The sequence below is a fragment of the Dermochelys coriacea genome, chromosome 3 (assembly GCF_009764565.3).
Source record: "Dermochelys coriacea isolate rDerCor1 chromosome 3, rDerCor1.pri.v4, whole genome shotgun sequence".
Lineage (NCBI taxonomy): Eukaryota > Metazoa > Chordata > Testudines > Dermochelyidae > Dermochelys > Dermochelys coriacea.
The window spans coordinates 178423866-178444109 of NC_050070.1; the positions used below are offsets into that span (position 1 = coordinate 178423866).

General features: G+C 41.0%; 1 protein-coding gene across 8 annotated transcripts in view; it reads left to right on the forward strand.

Moving 5' to 3' along the window:
• Positions 1–20244, forward strand: part of TTC7A (tetratricopeptide repeat domain 7A) — a 268350-nt gene that overhangs the window by 28718 nt on the left and 219388 nt on the right. For all 8 annotated transcript variants that reach the window (XM_038395347.2, XM_038395348.2, XM_038395349.2 and 5 more), the window contains 2 exons: positions 5683–5813; positions 6250–6362. In XM_038395347.2, coding sequence (XP_038251275.1) covers positions 5683–5813; positions 6250–6362 — 244 coding nt within the window. The remainder of the gene's footprint in view (positions 1–5682; positions 5814–6249; positions 6363–20244) is intronic.

Consider the following 20244-nt stretch of genomic DNA (forward strand, 5'->3'; position numbering starts at 1 on the left):
GCATACAAGACTGGAAGCTAGTGGTCTGTTTAACTCTGCAGCCTTAGGCAAGTCACTTAATCTCTTAGCTACATCTCTCCTTTTAGGAAAAATAACAACTTCAGGGGGTTGTTTGAAGCTTTAAACTCCACTCACCTCACCACCTCAGACCGTCAAATAAAAAGTACCATAAGATTATGAAAGACTGTTGGTTCAGAAATAACAACAGATGAAGCTTTTGTGAACTCTTCCGGAAAAAGAAGCTTATGCTTTCAAAATGTGCCAGTAAGCTTTATGAATGACCCAAATAACCAGTGCTTTGGGAGTGTTTTGGTGGAGAACCTCTGCTTGAATTAAGCTTTTTCTTTGTTTGCAGAAGAGGCATGCTAAATATGAGTGGATGTTGCAGTGAATGTTCAAAAGTTATGGACACCAAATGTGTCTGTTTTTCCAATCTGTTTCATTTAGTGCCCAAAGCACTGCTCAACTGCTTGAAAAAGGAATGTCAAGACTGATGACAAACATTGCTTAGTGTGTGTGTGTTATTTTTTGCCAGAATTCTCAAAGGTTTGTTCCAGACAATACTAGAACTAATCTCAATCTTTGATTTATCTTGCTGAAGATCAGGCCATTTATTTTCAGAGAGAGTGTGATCTAGCAGATTAATTTTGGGGCTGAACTCCTGGGTTCTAATTTTAACTCTGGTGCTGAATCATTTTGAGACCTTTCTGTCAGTTTTCCCCATCTGTGCAATTCTGGTAATTATAATGTTCCTCTAAAGAGGATTAGTTAGTTTTTGTAGAGCTTTAATGTAAAGTGTTAAGTAGTATTCTGCTGACTTTTGTATACTTATGTATTAAAAACTAATAAAAATTGACGTAAAGAACAAGTCTCAAAAACACTCTTGTTTAATGTTCACTGATTTCCCCGAGCCAAGTTTATAAATTGGACTGCAGAGCGTACACTGGAAACACATTCTTCTAAGCAAAGACATTGTGTACCCAAATTTACTGGCACAGCATGACATCTGCAGTTCTTTGTCCCAGATGTAGATTCATAGTGTAACATGTTTCAGGAATGAGGAGCACAGTCTGCAAAACTGAAACTATTCCATCTTGATCAGCTGTGAGGTGCTGCCCATCACACTGACTTCCTTTTAACTGTGTTCAACACAGACATTATGCTGAAACATCCAGGCTTCATGCTCTGTGCGCTTCAGTGTTCCTTAGTGCCATCGTTGGATTGATAGACAGTTCTGGCATACCTAGGTTCCAGGGTTTTAGGAGTCATGTGTTAGCTGTGAGTTGATTGGTGTGTGAAGAAGAGGAATTGGTATGCTGCCATTTAACTTTATTTGCTGCATCCACAATCCCATTGTTTCCTATCTACCCTGGCCACTGACGCTTTGACTTTTGGCCACCTGTGTGAGTCTGACAGGAGATATTGGTACCAGTGCTAGTGAGTGGATGGATAGAGCTTTTGTGTATGTGTGGTCATTGAGTTCTATTAAGCCACCATTGCTCCTAGTCTGGGAGGTACAGGTTTAAAGACTTGTCAGCAATGATGGATACACATAGTGAGAGGGACATTCACGATATAGCAATTTCTGTGGCCAGAACTTCCTAGTATTGACCAAAATTCATAAGTCATACTTAGGTTCCCCAAATAATCACAATGGGTTCAGTGTTTTTTGTTTTTTTTTAAAAAAAATTATACACATGATGTGTTTATATTAGAGGAGACCAGGTCAAAGAGGTGCTCCATGCACGTGTAGTGAAAGGTGGGGAGGTTTGCGATGGTCTTTAGTTCCTGTAGGAGTTTATTCCACGGTCTCTGATGGGCCCCCGAGAAAGCTCTGTCACCTGCACAGATGAGTTTCACCCTTGTAGTAGAAAGTTAATCTGTTCCTGAGGAGCAGAATTGTTGACTTCAGTCCTCATCCTGGAGCTTTAGAGTGGTAATTCGCCAGTGGAGGGAGGCTGTAGTGTGAACTTGTATGTTTTTACTCCCTCTTGCCTCACTATTCTGAGCAGGAGGTAGAAATGGCTGAATCCTATCTACACGACAGCCCTCATGCTGGTTTCTGGGTTCACATTAGATATCGTATGTATGTGCGATGTGTATGTGTTCATGGGTTGTGGTGGGTTTCTTTCAGCGAGCTCTGGGATGCTGGTTTCTCAGGGTTTTCTCTAGCAGAGGAGAATGGGTTACATCTGGGTAGTCTAGTCTTTGTATATGTGTGGTGATGCTCATTTGTGATTTTGACCTGCCACTCTGCATGATTTCATAATGTTCACGAATCCATATGCTGGACTCCATTAAAAGAAGCCTACTGCCCTCTCTGCATTTAAAAGGACATCAGCTTAGAAATCACTCTTCTTTCTGATTTTTTTTTTTAAACCTACCACCATTGCAAGTAGCTCCTCTAGATGAGTATAGCCAAGACAGATCAGAGAAAAATAGTTATGAATTAGTTTAGCCTGTGCATTTGATAGTTCTCTTGTGGAAAAAAACCTGAGTTTCATGGCTTCCTCTACATATAGAATCAGTTTCCTTTGTTTGTGCAGGACTTTCATTTAGCAATCAGCAGGGGAGAAAGACATTTAAAATTAATAGAAAAACATGTGATTGTAGAACTACAACCTTTGAAGAGGGACTGGAGGATGAAATAAACTAGACAGTTGACAGAAAAGACAAAACACAAAAGGGAATGTTTGTTAATAGGTCCGCAACAAAGTAATCCCCTATTACTACCCACTACTATAAAATCTGTGGCCATTTTTGCATATATGGGCCTTAATCTCTCTGTACGACAGTTTGCCCAACTGTGCCATAGGGCTAATACTTCCCTTCCTCAGTGGTGTTCTTAAGAGATGAAAGGTGCTATAGAAATGCATAATATTGTTCTGTATCAAACAATTGTAAGATAGTGAATACAAAATACCTATAGATGTATAGTAGGGCTGTCGATTAATCGCAGTTAACTCACACAATTAACTAAAAAAAATTGATTTTAAAAAATTGATTGCGATTAATTGCACTATTAAACAATATAGTACCAATTTAAATTTATTAGATATTTTTGGATATTTTTCTACATTTTCAAATAAATTGATTTCTGTTACAACACAGATTACTAAGTGTACAGTGCTCACTTTATATTATTTTTATTACAAATATTTGAATGTAAAAATGATTACATAAATAGTATTTTTCAATTCACCTAATACAAGTACTGTAGTGCAATCTCTCTATTGTGAAAGTGTAACTTACAAATGTAGATTTTTTTTGTTACATAACTGCACTCAAAAACAAAACAATATAAAACTTTAGCGCCTATAAGTCCACTCAGTCCTACTTCTTTTTTCAGCCAGTCGTTAAGACAAACAAGTTTGTTTACATTTACAGGAGATACTGCTGCCTGCTTCTTATTTACAATGTCACCAGAAAGTGAGAACAGGAGTTCGCATGGCACTTTTGTAGCTGGCATCACTAGGTATTTACATGTCAGATATGCTAAACATTCGTATGCCCCTTCATGCTTCAGCCACCATTCCAGAGGACATGCTTCCATGCTGATGATGCTTGTTAAAAAAATCGTGTTAATTAACTTTGTGTTTGGACTTCTTGAGGGAGAATTGTATGTCTCCTGTTCTGTTTTATCTGCATTCTGCCATATATTTCATGTTTATAGCAGTCTCAGATGATGACCCAGCACATGTTCATTTTAAGAACACTTTCATAGCAGATTTGACAAAATGCAAAGAAGGTACCTGTGACAGGATGACCGATACCCACGCCTCCCCCCCTGCCCCGGGGTGCCACCTGATGTGCTGAGGTCTCATTGAGCCCACCCTTTCCACCAGCCTGGGTAACTCTAACCCTAACCCTGTCCTCGCTGTGCTAGGCTCTCAAGCCTTCTCCAGAACACACATGGCTATGGCCACACCCGGCTGCAGACACAGACTGAAATCAGCTGTGTGGGAGGACTTAGCTAGGGGAATGGCCAGCACTCATGTGCACACTTCCTTTGGCATATAAACCCAAAATAATATTGTCTTGCCTTGTATAGAAAGATCTGCAAACCAAGGCTCATAAAAATTTGTCCCCTCCCTCAGTGTGGAGGAGGATATGCACAGCTTTTTGCCCCCCACCCAGATATGAATTGCACAAACTGAGGTTTGTAATTAACAAAAAATAAGTTTATTAGCTACAAAAGGTAAATTTTAAGAGATTATAAGGGATTGCAAACAAAACAAAGCAGATCACTGAGAAAATAAAACAAAACACGCAAACTAAACTTAATACACTCAAGGGTTACAAAATGTAATTGTTCACCCTAATTGTTGTTTTAGGCAGGTTGCAGAGTTTCTGTAGCTTAGAGTCATATTGTTCTTCCTAATGGCACATTGAGGCTGATTGCCTACTGTCTGGTGGGTGTTCCCCCAAATACACAGTTATAATTGTTACATAGTCAGTATTCCTAACCTCAGATACAGAAATGATACGTGCATACAAATTGGATAAATATATAAACACATTCAATAGATCATAACCTTTCCAGTGATACCTCACATGATCCATCTTGCATAAAACATATTTTAGTTATGCCTTATTCATATCATAACAATATTTCTATTATTAATATGGGGTACAGTGTTATAGTACCAATTTGAGATTTCTAAAAATAGCTACAGCACTAGACCCAAGGTTTAAGAATCTGAAGTGCCATCCAAAATCTAAGAGGGATGAGGTGTGGAGCATGCTTTCAGAAGTTTTAAAAGAGCAACACTCAGATGCGGAAACTACAGAACCCAAACCACCAAAAAAGAAAATCAATCTTTTGCTGGTGGCATCTGACTTAGATGATGAAAATGAACATGCATTGGTCCGCTCTGTTTTGGATCGTTATCGAGCAGAACCTGTCATCAGCATGGATGCATGTCCTCTGGAATGGTGTTTGAAGCATGAAGGGACATATGAATCTTTAGTGCATCTGGCACATAAATATCTTGTGACGCTGGCTATGACAGTGCCATGCAAACACCTGTTCTCACTTTCAGGTGATGTAGATAATAAGTGGGCAGTATTATCTCCTGCAAATTGTAACTAAACTTGTTTGTCTGAGTGATTGGCTGAAGTAGGATTGAGTGGACTTGTAGGCTCTAAAGTTTTACATTGGTTTATTTTTGAATGCAGTTTTTTTTTTGTACATAATTCTACATTTGTAAGTTCAACTTTCATGATAAAGAGATTGCACTACAGTACTTGTATTGGGTAAATTGCAAAATGCTATCTTGTTTTTTACAGTGCAAATATTTGTAATTAAAAATAAATGTAAAGTGAGCACTGTACACTTCCTGTTCTGTGTTGTAATTTAAATTGATATATTTTAAAATATAGAAAACATCCAAAAATATTTAAATAAATGGTATTCTATTATTAACAGCACGATTAATCACGATTCATTTTTTTAATCACGATTCATTTTTAAAATCTCTTGACAGTCCTAGTGTACAGTATATTTTATTCTACCAATGTTTCCAAAAGTATTTGTAGCAAGCAAGAAAATAAACAAAACAAAAGTATGTATTATTTAGGAGATTTTCCCTGTCATCTTGTAAATATTTATGCTATGAAAACTGAGTACATTGACTTCGTTATTTCTGAGCTTGGGTTTAAGAAGGTATTGCCATTTTCCAGGTCTTTCACTGGAGCGCTCGCCCAATTCGATTGCCTCCCGTGCTCGGCTGTCTGAAAGGGAAGAGGAGGTCATGGCTTGTTTCGAGAGAGCATGTGTCATTGCACAAGTGTATTTGCAGGAACTTGAGAAGGTAAGGAAGAAATGTGCCCTAAGTGTGACTTACCTGTACGTTGCCCAAATCCTATCTTTGGACAGGGCTCCCAGTGAGTTTGTCAATGGAAGCTGGGCAAATCCGGGGCAGAATTACATGTACTGATAGACTAAAAGGATTGTCAGAGCAATACTGAAAGGGTGATGTGTCCTCTCAATATTTCAGACAATAGAAGAGTTTTGATACAGTAGGACCCTTATTTTGTTAACTAATTGGGGCCTGTGGGGTTCATAAAATCAAAAAGTTCATAAACTTGAACATCTCAAAACTACAGTCAGTATGGTACATAAGTTGTAGCATGGTGCACTGCATCACTTTCTTTTTATCCTTCCAATCACTGCAAAGTGATTCCCAATGCATGCAATCAAATAAGGACAATGAGTTTATAATTGTATCACTTTTTGTTTCCTCCCAGACCTTGCATTCAAGAAGCATAAAAGGCAGCACTGTGACTTTCTCTGACTTTGAACTTCCCTATTTCCTGGAAGCAGCTCTACAGAGTGCATATGTGTCTCACTTGAAGAAGGGGTAAGTGGATGTAGCTATTTAATACAAATGTACTTTCACAGTGGATTTAGACATACTTGTCCATACCCGTCCTGTAGCACCTGTAAGACAGCTAACTGGATTGAGCTGTGACAGCTCTTGCCATGGCATATTATAGCTACATCTCTGTACTGTGTTGATTTTGCTGCTGTTCTCCTTTCAGGGTTCTTTCATTCATTCTACCTGACAGAGGGCTCCAAACTGTTGCTCTCTGGACATAGGCACATAATCTCTGCTCTTTTCTGCCCCAATTCTACTTCCATTGAAGTCAATGAGAGTTTGACCTTTGAGTTCAGTGGGAGCGGAGCAAAGACGACACTGAATGTTTGTTTTTGAAAATCTCAACCCTAGGGTGTGATCTAAAGCCCAGTATAGTTATTGGAAACCCTTCCATTGACTTCACTTTGTTTGAATCTGACATTTAAGGCCTAAACAGCAGTAAAACTGGGTGAGAGGAGAACAGATTTGCAGATGAGGGTTCCCTTACAGGGTAACTATGATACTGTTTGGGGGTTCATTTTGAATCCAACACTCAAAAAGACATTGGTGGTTGCAAATCTACTGTAAATTGCAACTGAGGAAAATGTTCATGTAATAATAATAATACCTGATGTTTATAAACCCCTCTCTCATCTGAAGGGGCATACTTTAAAACACAAATGGATGTACCCTCACAAACACACCGCTGAGGCTGGTAAGTCTGTTTTACAGATGAAGAAACTGCAGCACAGACACACAGTGACTTACCTCAGGTCATATAAGAAGTGTGTGTAAGAGCTAGGGCTAAGTCTCCTCCAGTTCTATGCCATCATTCCTCCCCAAAGTGAAACAGCTGCTGAATTTTGCACAGCTCTGTGTACTAGGTCTAGTCAACATTTTTTCAGCAAAACTTTTTTTGCCAACAAACAAACAAAAAAAGAATTATTGACTGAATTTTCATAGAAAATTTTCACTTTGATCAGAATTTTCCAGTTTTTAAAAAATCAAAAATGAAAAATTTTCATTTTTGGGGTTCCTCCCTCCTTCTCTCCCCTTTTTTGTTTATTCACTTGTAAAACCTCCACAGGGGTGGAAGGGAAAGAACCGGGAGGGAGAGGAAAGGAGGAAAATATTAAACTGGAAAATTCCACCCAAAAAATTTGAACTAAACAAACAATTTTCATTTTCAATTTTTCAATTTTCAATTTTTTTGTATGTGTGGAAAATACATGGGATTTTTAGCTAGCTCTGTTGTTTATGAGCATAGTTTTAAATGTTTCTCTGAAATTGAATGTTCTCAGTGTTGTTTTTTCAAGTTTAGCCATGATTAAGGGCCTCTCTATGCACAATTTGCACCTGAAATTTTACAGATTCAAGCTGAACCCAATTTAAATCAGGTTTGAATCAAAATAAGGCCCAGGGTACGCTACAGACTTCTGCGAGCATAGCTATGTTGATCAGGGCTGTGAAGAGGTATGATCTCTGGATGACAGAGTCATGCCAGCTGAAGCCCCAAGCGTAGATACAGATATATTAGCAAAACTGTACTTTTACTGGAATAGCTTGTTTAGTCCCTGGAGGGTGAATTTAAATTATACTGATATGAATTACAACTGTGATGGTATAGCTACATCTACCCTTGGAGTTCCCTGCTGGCATGGTTATCCCATTATTATTATACTAGTAAAGTGCTGCTAGTGTAGACGTGGCCTGTGAGTGTCCACACACAAAGTTGCACCTGTTGAACTAAATCAGTACAAAATCACACCATTAGTTAAACGAATAAAACTTTGCGTATACATCAAGACGACAGAGAAATAGAAGTGTTTCAGATAATTCCTTGATACCCAAATAACAGATGAGAGGTTATATGTCTTTCAGATGTGACATACTGTTTGGCAGTCTGCTTAAGGTTTACTTCCTTTTCGGTTGTCTTTCATGTGCATCAAATATGCTGATGTTCTAGCCTGTTGCTGTTTTTACGATAGATAAAAAAATTGGTATAATGCTTTATGGCCAAAAGTTTTTCATACTTGATCATGCTACCAAGAGCATAAAACAGAATCACATTTTGAATATACTGTACTGGGGTCAACTAAATATCATTTAATACGGAACTCTCATGTTCATAATATTCAGTGACATTTTAAATTCAGCCTTAAGTATTCCTTGTTAGTAAAAAGTACCCATTGGGTTGCTTTAGGTATTAATTTTGACTCCCTAGTTAATTTTAATGGCTGCCTTTTTAAAAATGAATTCTGAAGTCAAAATTCACTTATAGTTAAAAATCACAATGTCCATCGGCTGAATTACTGTTAGAGCAGGAAGATACCTTCTGCATTTGCTTCCATATAAAAGTGTTGATTAATCTTTACCATAAAACCCAAGGGTCAGAACAGTAATAAACACACACAGTCTGATTATTCCACTTATACCAGTGCAAATCAGGAATTAAAGCCAAGAAGTTAAAGGACCAGTGGGGGAAAAAAATTGTATGAGAATCCATAGCTCATTTATCCGTGGCTAGTATTAATAATTTCATGTTTTTACCACAGGAGGGCATAGGCAGAACTCTCAACACACTCTTGGGGTAAATTAAAAAAGAAGGGAGAAGAGGCTTTTTTGATGTGTATATATAGTATAAACCCCTGTTTCTCCACCTGATGTTGCATGCCTCAAAGAAATTCTGTGTGTTCCATTCAACATGGTGGAATTAGGAAATCAGCCCAGAAAGACAAACACCCAAAGAGCCCTATATGGCAGGATGTCATTTCCCACTGGCGCATGCATACTATGGAATTGCAAGCGTTTGATTCTAATTAGCAGAGCTGTCTAATGTCTAGCCAGACAGCTGAATTGAGGATATGCACATTGTTCTACTGCCTCTGTTTGCTCCCATTCGCAACATGCCAGATTATGGCCAGGAGAGCCCACTCTCCTAAAATTTACAGTGAAAGGAGAGCCTGTAACTAACAAAACAAAGATCCATTCTCCCTTTCAGATGTTAAAGAGCCAGCTGTAGTGACCAGCAAGGCCTGCAGCTGTGGGAAGCTCCTGTGTTCTTGGTGTGCATTTAATTAAAATATTGTATCAGTGAAGGAAAATCTCTTGCAGTTGTCTGCCCTTCTGAGTCACAAAAGAGCTTTCTTGTATTATTCAGTAAGCATCATTGATATTCTGCTGATGCAAAGTACAACCAGGCAGGTGCTGCCTCAGTGTGGGAAGCAGCCTGTTGTGCAGATGTTAGTGAGAAAGACTATTTACTTTTTTAGGGAAATGCGTGCATGGAGATAAGGATCATAGTAAGATTGGCTTTTAGTTTAGCTTATTACACATGAATGGTTTCTTTATGCTAATGTGCAGGATTTGCAATCAAAACTATAAATATTTCCACAGGACATAAGAGACCTCTCCTGAGTCCTGTTCTCATCTTAATGATTTATTATTATGATGTTATTTATGTAGCACCAGAAGTGTGTTATGTGTTTTGCAGACAAATAAAAAGAGAAGGGACAGGATTTTCCAAAGTGACTAGTGATTTTGGATGCCTCCATTTTTGGATGTCCAACTTAAGACCTATTAAAAGGGCCTGACTTTTAGAAGTGGATGTTAAGTGCTTTCTGAAAATTAGACTACTTTTAAGATGACTCAAGTTGGCATCCAAAAATAGAGGCACCTAAAAGCACTAAACGCTTTGTAAAACTTTGGCCAAGGTGCCTGCCCAGAAAAGCTTTCAGGGTAACATTTTTTTGAAACCCCCTGAAAGTGACGTGAGCTTAAATCTCAAGTGCCTAAGTTGTTTTTGAAAGTGGGACTTAGGCTCCTAAGCCACTTAGGTCCTTTTGAAAATGTCACCCACAATTGAAACCATGTACAGACGTGGGCTGCACTGGTACTTCTCATTGAGGATATTCCTTATCACTGAGCAGCCCACACCTTTTTCCGTCTGAAGCGGGTATTACCCCTTCCTCAAGCCACTCCTTTCAGCATCAACCTGTGGTTTTCTCAACTCTGCTGTCATCCATCCTTCGAGAGGTTTTGTTTCTGAATAGTCACATTTCTGTAGATGGCTAATGCAAGATAATTGAGGATCCACCACTCTGTGCATTTGCATGCATAATATATAAACACAGTCAATGGGAGAGGGGGAAAAGGGTGTAATGTAGACCATTTCATCTCACTAATTCTAAGACCCAAATGGCTTACTTAAATATATCGTAGTGCCCACTTGGCTCCATAACTGCTCTTTTTGATGCTATTCCTGGCTGTCTCACAGAGTGCCCGATCACACTGTTCTACGTGTGCTCCTTTATTCTTCACCATCGCACGGAAGGTTCTCTCTGAAGCAGCCGCAGCAGCCATTCGAGCAAGAACATGGCCCACTCTCCTTCCGACTAGGGTTCTTTTGTCCTGTTGTGCCTTTGTGTCACAACAAATTGTATAGCTTTTAATACCTCTCCGGTGCTGCTCAGTGCCAAATACAAGCTACAGTTATTGTTAAACCCTGGCACCAACCACTGCACACATTTCTTTTAATGGTCATAACTTTCCTAGTTGTGCACTCCTTGCTAGAGGATGTTGTGAATGCCAAGACTATAACAGGGTTCAAAAAAGAACTAAATGAGTTCATCAAGGATAGGTCCATCAATGGTGTCCCTAACCTCTGTTTGCCAGAAGCTGGGAATGGGCGACAGAGGATGGATTACTTGGTGCTTACCTGTTCTGTTCATTCCCTCTGGGACACCCGGCATTGGCCACTGTCAGAAGACAGGATACTGGGCTAGATGGACCTTTGGTCTGACCCAGTATGGCCGTTCTTATGTATGTTTATCTTCTCCCTCATATAAAAGGAGAAATATTTTTCCATTGAATTCTCCTAGAGGAAATATCCTGTTCCCAGGAGCCAGTCAGTTTTTATCATCGATTAGGTCCAGGAGCTCTCAGCTTGAGATTCCAAACAGATTTTGATCACCCTGCTCTACCCATATTGCTAAACAGGAGGGGGAGGTGCAAGTTAGATGTGGTCGGAAATGGTTGAGAACCACTGAAGGAGAGCTAGCTGTATTTTAAAGAAGCCTTATTGAGGGCACAGGAACAAACCATCCTGATGTGCAGAAAGAATAGTAAATCTATCAGGCGACCAGCTTGGTTTAACAGTTAAATCTTCGGTGAGCTTAAACTCAAAAAGGAAGCTTACAAGAACTGGAAATTTGGACAGATGACTAGGGAGGAGTGTAAAAATATTGCTAGAGTATGCAGAGGTGTAATCAGGAAGGCCAAAGCACAACTGGAGTTGCAGCTAGCAAGGGATGTGAAGAGTAACAAGATGGGTTTCTTCAGGTATGTTAGCAACAAGAAAAAGGCAGGGCAAGTGTGGGATCCTTACTGAATGGGGGAGGCAGTCTAGTGACAGATGTGGAGAAAGCTGAAGTACTCAATGCTTTTTTTGTTTCGGTCTTCATAGACAAGGTCAGCTCCCAGACTGCTGCACTGAACAGACCATTAGGGTGAGGAGGTGAGCAGCCCTCAATGGTGAAAGAACAGGTTAAGGACTATTTAAAAAAGCTGGACATGCACAAGTGCATGGGTCCAGATCTAATGCATCCAAGGGTTCTGAGGGAGTTGGCTGATGTGCTTGCAGAGCCATCGGCCATTATCTTTCAAAACTTGTGGCGATTGGGGGAGGAAAAAGGCAAATATAGTGCCCATATTTAAAAAAGGGAAGAAGGAGAACCCAGGGAACTACAGACCGGTCAGCGTCACTTCAGTCCCCGGCAAAATCATGGAGCAGGTCCTCAAGGAAACCATTTTGAAGCACTTGGAAGAGAGGAAGGTGATCAGGAACAGTCAACATGGATTCACCAAGGGCAAGTCATGCCTGACGAACCTGATTGCCTTCTATGATGAGATAACTGGCTCTGTGGATATGAGGAAAGCGGTGGATGTGATATATCTTGACTTTAGCAAAGCTTTTGATACGGTCTCCCACAGTATTTTTGCTAGCAAGTTAAAAAAGTATGGATTGGATGAATGGACTATAAGGTGGATAGAAATCTGGCTAGATTGTCAGGCTCAGCGGGTAGTGATCAGTGGCTCAATGTCTAGTTGGCAGCCAGTATCAAGCGGAGTGTCCCAGGGGGTCTGTGCTGGTGCTGGTTTTGTTTAACATCTTTGTTAATGATCTGGATGATGGGATGGATTGCACCCTCAGCAAGTTTGCGGATGACACTAAGCTGGCAGGAGAGGTAGATATGCTGGAGGGTAGGAATAGGGTCCAGAGTGACCTAGACAAATTGGAGGATTGGTTCAAAAGAAATCTGATGAGGTTCAACAAGGACAAGTGCAGAGTCTTGCACTTAGGAAGGAAGAATCCCATGCACCGCTACGGGCTAGGGACCGACTGGCTAATTAGCAGTTCTGCAGAAAAGGACCTGGGGATTACAGTGGACGAGAAGCTGGATATGAGTCAGCAGTGTGCCCTTGTTGCCAAGAAGGCCAACAGCATATTGGGCTGTATTAGTAGGAACATTGCCAGCAGATCGAGGGAAGAGATTATTCCCCTCTATTCAGCACTGGTGAGGCCACACCTGCAGTATTGCATCCAGTTTTGGTCCCCCTGCTACAGAAGGGATGTGGACAAATTGGAGAGAGTCCAGCAGAGGGCAATGAAAATGATTAGGAGACTGGGGCACCTGACTTACAAGTGAGGCTGAGGGAACTGGAGTTATTTAGTCTGCAGAAGAGAAGAGTTACAGGGGAAAGCAGCCTTCAACTACCTGAAGGGGGGTTCCAAAGCAGATGGAGTGAGGCTGTTCTCAGTGGTGGCAGATGACAGAACAAGAAGCAATGGTCTCGGTGGGGGAGGTCTAGGTTGAATATTAGGAAACACTATTTCAATAGGAAGGGAGTGAAACACTGAAATAGGTTACCTAGGGAGGTGGCTTACGAGACTTACAAGGAGAGGCTGAGGAAACTGAGCTTATTTAGTCTGCAGAAGAGGGGTTCCAAAGAGGATGGAGATAGGCTGTTCTTAGTGGTGGCAGGTGACAGAACAAGAAGCAATGGTCTCAAGTTGCAGCGGGGGTGGTCTAAGTTGGTGGTGTTTCACTAGGAAGGTGGTGAAGCACTGGAATGGGTTACCTAGGAAGGTGGTGGAATCTCCATCCTTAGAGGTTTTTAAGGTCCGACTTGACAAAGCCCTGGCTGGGATAATTTGGTTGGTGTTGGTCCTGCTTTGAGCAGGGGATTGGACTAGATGACCTCCTTAGGTCTCTTCCAACCCTAATCTTCTATGATTCTATGAATTGGCCAACTGAGAGCTGGATTTAATCCATCTCCTAATTCTTTTTTTAAACACTTATCTACAATCAAGCCTTTCTGAGAAGACTTATAATATAATGCTAAATGTAGGAGAAGACTATCCAGTGATAGGAGATCACTTTACCTCTCATTCTAGATCTTTGCTTTTAATTTTAAAATTGTTAAGCTTGTCTCAGGTATGGCACTGTATAAGTATTATTGTTAACTACACATTTCTTCCACCCCAGGAACATTCAGAACGTGAAATAGGATGCATGTTTTTAAGAATTTAAGAGAAAAATTGTGGCATGATGTAGTAGTCTGAAGCAGTTGGCTAGATGTGAATGCACATGGATGCACACTAGTGGATTCTTAAGTGGGATGAGGGTTTGAGGTCTATAATTCATGACTGTACCCTCTAGTAAATCTTTTCAGGATTGACTTTTAAAACAGACCAATCGAGACAAAAGGGGAAGAGGAGAATGGGATTGACAAGTCATATGGTCCTGAGTTGTTCTTGTTACATCCATTTCTGAGCAGATCTAAGTAGCTTTTTTCTTTGTGGGTTGTTTTATAGTTGTTGTATTTAAGTCCACCTGTTATTGACCAGTGTAGGTGTCAAGGTCTGAAACTTAACACAGAACTAAACTGGAAAGTTTTCAAATGTTGTCTTTTTCATGACTCCCCTTTGAATTGGACCAGCACTGCCTGGGACTTTTTGGGCCCTTGGGGGTATTTGTAAGTCCAGGTTCCTTTGCTGAATCATTTATAAAATTCAAAGACATTTTTTTAAGGGCATGATTCTGCTACCCTGACTCACATTGCTTTACTTTGAGTAACTCCAGTGATTTCTACATTGAAAGTGTAACTGCAGTGGGTCCAATGTGGATACATGAAGATGAATGTTCATATTAAGAAAGAACCTTGATGCAAGATTTCAGAGGTTTATGTACAACTTAAGAGAGGACTCTACATAACAAAACAGTTTTAAGAAGCAGCGTCACTTCAGAATGCTTTCCCTGGTCCCTGCATATGTTACAACAACTCAGCTCCCTTTGGAGCAGGGATTTATAATTCTAAATCTTGCTGCACAGGAGAACAAACATGAAAATGTGCTAGTTTCCTTTAAAACAGGACTTTTCACCTGTATACCCCACATTTTAATTTTTTTCTCCAAGCCCCCACTGGATCTTTTTCAAAGCTCCTTACACAGACTAGCTTCCTATTGAAACCAATGGGGTACTGAAAACAAGGCTCATTAATAGGAATGAAAACAAGCAACATTTTTGCATTGTGCTGTTGTGATCACATTGCCCTCTTTTCACAGTAAACATGCTTAGGCTTTTCAGTGACATTATTTCCTAAAGCCTGGCTCAAAGCCCATTGAGGTAAATGGGAGTCATTCATAATGACAGGTTTCAGAGTAGCAGCCGTGTTAGTCTGTATTCGCAAAAAGAAAAGGAGTACCCATGGCACCTTAGAGACTAACAAATTTATTAGAGCATAAGCTTTCGTGAGCTACAGCTCACTTCATCGGATGCAGTGAATAGTAATTGGACCAGGGAAAGAGCCTGAGAATGGCTCTGTAGTCTGGTAGTTAGGGCACCCACCTAAGATATGGTAGACCCAAGTTCAAGTTCCTGCTCCAGTGACTGTTCACTTATTTATAAAAAGTGCAACAGCCTCAACAGGAGAGACAGGGAGACCCCCAGCAGAATAACCCATAGCCCAGTGAGTAGGACACTTTTTCTATAATGTGGGGGACCCAAATTCAAATCCCTTCTCCACACCAGGCAGAAGGAGGAATTGACCCTGGGTCTCCCACATCCCCAGAGACTACCCTAGCCACTGGGCTAAAAGTTTATAAGGCAATGCCTCATGCTCTTTTCTTCCTCCTTTCCCTCACGGTGCTATATGTAAATCTAGTTCTCCTTGGCTTTTGTCAAAATGCCTAAAATTTAAATGAAAAAGAAAAGAATCGGGTCAAAATAAAACATTTAGTTTCTGCCCAAGTCAAATTTTATTTTTTCTACTTCTTGATTCACTGAACATTTTTAAAAAATTCATTTTCAGTTGACACCCCCCCCCCAAAAAATTCAATTTTTTTTTTCAGAATGACTAGTGAACTTAAAAATCCATTCTTCATTTAGCTCTGCTCCACACTTGTTTGTGATTATTGTTGGTCTAGTGGTTAAGTCATAGAACTAGAACTTAGAAAACATGATGTCAATTTCTGTGTCTGCCACAGACTTGGGCAAGTCATTTAATCTCTCTACTTCAGGTTCCCCACTTGAACACTGGCAGTAATACTTCCCTACATCACAGGGGTGCTGTCAGGGTAAATTCATGCGTGTGTTTAAAGTGCTTTGAGATCCTTGGTGGGAGATGCTTCGAAAGTGTAAAGTGTTATCATTTTAATTGTATCATAAACCATGTTCAGACTTAGCTAGAATCAAACATGGTAGCATCGTTACAGTTGTGGTGTCACAGTGTTCACAAACAAGGTTGCTGGCTACACAAGGGAAGTAGCCTGTTGGGCCTTGTCTGCACGGCAGTTTCTGTGAAGTTCCACCACTGTTCTAGCACGAGTGTAGCTCCATTGGTCAAAGTGCTAGTGTAGACTATCTGCTGGTATTTCTACCACTGTGTCACCATGATCTGCTCTGAACAGGGTCAAATATGGTGGTAAAAGTGGCTCTGGCTGGTCTACGCTGTTAGTAGTAGCACTGGTGGAGCTACCCTAGTGCTATAGCACTGTCGGGAAGGTTTGGTAAAATTCCTAGCAGGGCCTCCTTCGCCTGAACCTGTTTCAGCTGAGACTTTCCAGATTCAAATAATTGGACAGCCAAATCCACTGTGCAGCTTTGAAAAAAGCAGATTTTTACCTCCTGCATAGGGGTTCCCCTGAGATCTATTGCAGTCAGTTCCCCAAGAACTCAGTTGGACTCCGGTGTCATCATTCAGGTTCCTTTATTTGGTATACAGCAAAACTACTCTGAGTTTATCAGATTCAAGTGTAGGGGGTTGGTCTAAGGCAGGGTTGGCCAACCCGTGACTCCGGAGCCACGTGCGGCTTTTCAGAAGTTAATATGCGGCTCCTTCTATAGGCACCGACTCTGGGGCTGGAGCTACAAGCGCCAACTTTCCAATGTCCCGAGGGGGTGCTCACTGCTCAATCCCAGGCTCTGCCACAGGCCCTGCCCCTACTCCACCCCTCCCCTGAGCCTGCCATGCCCTCGCTCCTTCCCTCTTTCCCCCTCACCCCAGAGCCTCCTGCGCACTACAAAACAGTTGATCGGGAGCTGTGGGGAGGGATGGGGAGGTGCTGATTGGCGGGGCTGCTGGTGGGCGGGATGCACTGGGAGCGGGGCAGCGGTGGGAGCTGATGCGGGGCTGCTAACGTATTACTGTTGCTCTTTGGCAATGTACATTGGTAAATTCTGGCTCCTTCTCCGGCTCAGGTTGGCCACCATTGGTCTAAGGTTTACCACACATCCAGAGGTACAGAGCAAACCATTTCCTTTATATGCATTTACACATTACATTGCATTTACTATACATTGCATTACACATTTTGGGATTGGCTGGTCACTTTGTAGGAAACAATCCCATGCTCTGTCTGTGCACACACTGTCCATGAACAACTTACTCTTTACCTCATCTTTTGTTCTAGGCTTAATTTATGCTTTCTTATCTTGTTCACTGTAAATGGTTTCCTATATGTTCCCCTGTATTTTACCTAGTACAGCCATTCTGCCTCCAGCCTGCTCTCATTTATTTACCTCCCTAATCCTGTAACCCAAGAAAGGCCTCACCCATGTCCAATTCGTCCTGTAGTATAGTCCTTTGTATATTATCCAGAGCCACGGTGCCATGGGGCAGTTCTTGAACATTGTGAAACACACTTTGATTTTGCTTTGTGAACTGGCTCAAACTGTATTATAACATTACCCCCAAATTGTGCTTCAGCCTTGGACGTTTCAGATCCCACAGCATAGTGTAGACAGAACTTCAGTGGGAATTTTACCATTGACTTCCATGAAGCAGAGTTAGGTCAGTGCTGAGTGCTTTTGAAAATCCCACTTTGAACATAAGAACGGCCATACTGGGTCAGATCAAAGTTCCATCTAGCCCAGTATCCTGTCTTCCAACAGTGGCCAATGCCAGGTGCCCCAGAGGAAAGGAACAGAACAGGTAATCATCAAGTGATCCATCCTCTGTCACCCATTTCTAGCTTCTGGCAAACGGAGGCTAGGGACACCATCCCTGCCCATCCTGGCTAATAGCCCTTCATGGGCCTATCCTCCAAGAACTTATCTAGTTCTTATCTACTAATGAAAACTGGTAAGTAAGCAAGCTATCCTCTAGGAATTGCGATCTAATATCTTGCATACTTCTTTTTTAGGTTCTGTTTTATTTTTAACCATTACTTGGTTTCCTATTTGCTATTGCCTAATATCACTGCTCTCATCAAATGCTTGATTCATTATTTGCTGTTCTGCAGCTTGTTGTGCTCCTTGGACTGTACCCAGCCAATATTTGAGACTGTTTTTTAGGTGGTTGTTGCCAGTGTTTTTATAGTATCCCAATCTAGGGGGTACACAGCTGATACTGTCTGATACTGTAGCCAGGTGTCATTCCACAAGGCACCAGCTGCACAAAGGTTTAAGCAGGTAAAACTGTACCCAAGAGGAGTGACAATGAGAAGTTTTCTGTAAAGCACTCATCTCAACGCTTCCATCTGTTATAGACAACTGTGATGTACTGCTACTGAATAAGATGTAAAAATGAGATCCTAATGACGTGCTGTCAATAAAACTCCTATGGCACTTTTTGCTGCAGGATGGGTGTTAATCTAGGACTAAGTTGTTCTCAACCACTGTTGCATGTACCCCTGGGGGTATGCAGAGGTCTTCCGGGGGATAGATCAACTCATCTAGACATTTGCTAGTTTTACAACAGGCTACATAAAAAGCACTAGCGAACTCAGGATAAACTAAAATTTCATGCAGACAATTACTTGTTTATATTGGTCTATATACTGTACACTGAAATGTAAGTTCAATATTTATATTCCAATTGATTTATTTTATAATTATATGGTAAAAATGAGAAAGTTAAGCAATTTTTCAGTAGTAACGTGCTGTGACACTTGTGTATTTTTATGTCTGATTTTGTTAGTAAGTCGTTTTTAAGTGAGGTGAAACTTGGGGGCACGCAAGGCAAGTCAGACTCCTTAAAGGGGTATAGTAATCTGAAACTGTTGAAAGCCACTGACTAGGTCATTGGTTGTCAACCTTTCCAGACTACTGTACCCCTTTCTGGAGTCTGATTTGTCTTGCATACCCCAAGATTCACCTCACTTAAAAACGACTTGTTTACAAAATCAGACGTAAAAATACAGAAGTGTCACAGCACACTATTACTGAAAAATTGCTTAACTTTCTCATTTTGTCTGTATGAAATTTTAGTTTGTGCTGACTTTGCTAGTGCTTTTTATGTAGTCTGTTGTAAAACTAGTAAAATATCTAGATGAGTTGATGTACCCCGTGGAAGACCTCTACGTATCTCTAAAAGGTAGGTATACCCCTGAATGAAAACCTCTGATCTTAGTGACCTGGCCAGATTCCAGTTTGGTTCATTACATACTGTCTGTCTAAATTTGCCCTGTAATTTTAATTGGATACAGTTGTGACTGGGTTCCTAGGTGCAGCCTGGACTGTGGGACTGCTGAGCTCTCTGTCCCACCAACCTGGGCTCCCTCTCACACTGTGATGTTATTGGCAAGCTACTAACCTCTGGCAGGTAACTGCACTTATGCTGACATCCACGGGCAAGAACACACTCAACTGAGTTTTATATGAATGCTTCTCCCAGCCACTCATGAACCAACAATAGAGAGACTCCAGTCAATTCCCCCCAGTTCCCCAGCCTTGCTCCCCTAGAATATACCATCTTGCCCTGATCAGAAGCCTGACCAGTGTAAATTCATTCCCCAGTCCACCCCTCCCTCGATGTGGAGAGAACACACTAGCCTTTGTAAACTGTGCTGAAATTTCCCAAACAATTCAACCAAAACGCATTGTTTTAGGTCAAATATAAAACAGGTTTATTAACTACAGAAAGGTAGATTTTAAGTGATTATAGTACTAAGTGTAGAGATTGAAGTTGGTTACCTAAATTAAATTCAGTCTGAGTTCTATAAACTAAACAGGATATGAATCAAGCAGTGTTCACCCTGATGGGTCAAACAGGTCACAAATCTTCAATGCACAGGCTGGAACTCTCCTCCAGCCTGGGACCACCTGCCCTAGGTCAAAGTCTTTGTCCTCCAGACATGTTTCCAGGTGTTGAGTTGTGGGGGGAGTGAGGCAAGTGATGATGTTACTCTCCCTTTATGGAGAGTTACTCTCCCTTTTTTCCAGTTTTGCTGGAAAGATCTTTTGCAATAACGTGAATCAAGCAACATCCATTGTATACGTGCGCTCTCTGAGAAGTCTTTATTGTACACAGTTCCTGGGACAGTCATTGGGAGTGTGGATTACCTTTAATGGGCCGACAGTTCTTCTGGCTACTCCATTGTTGT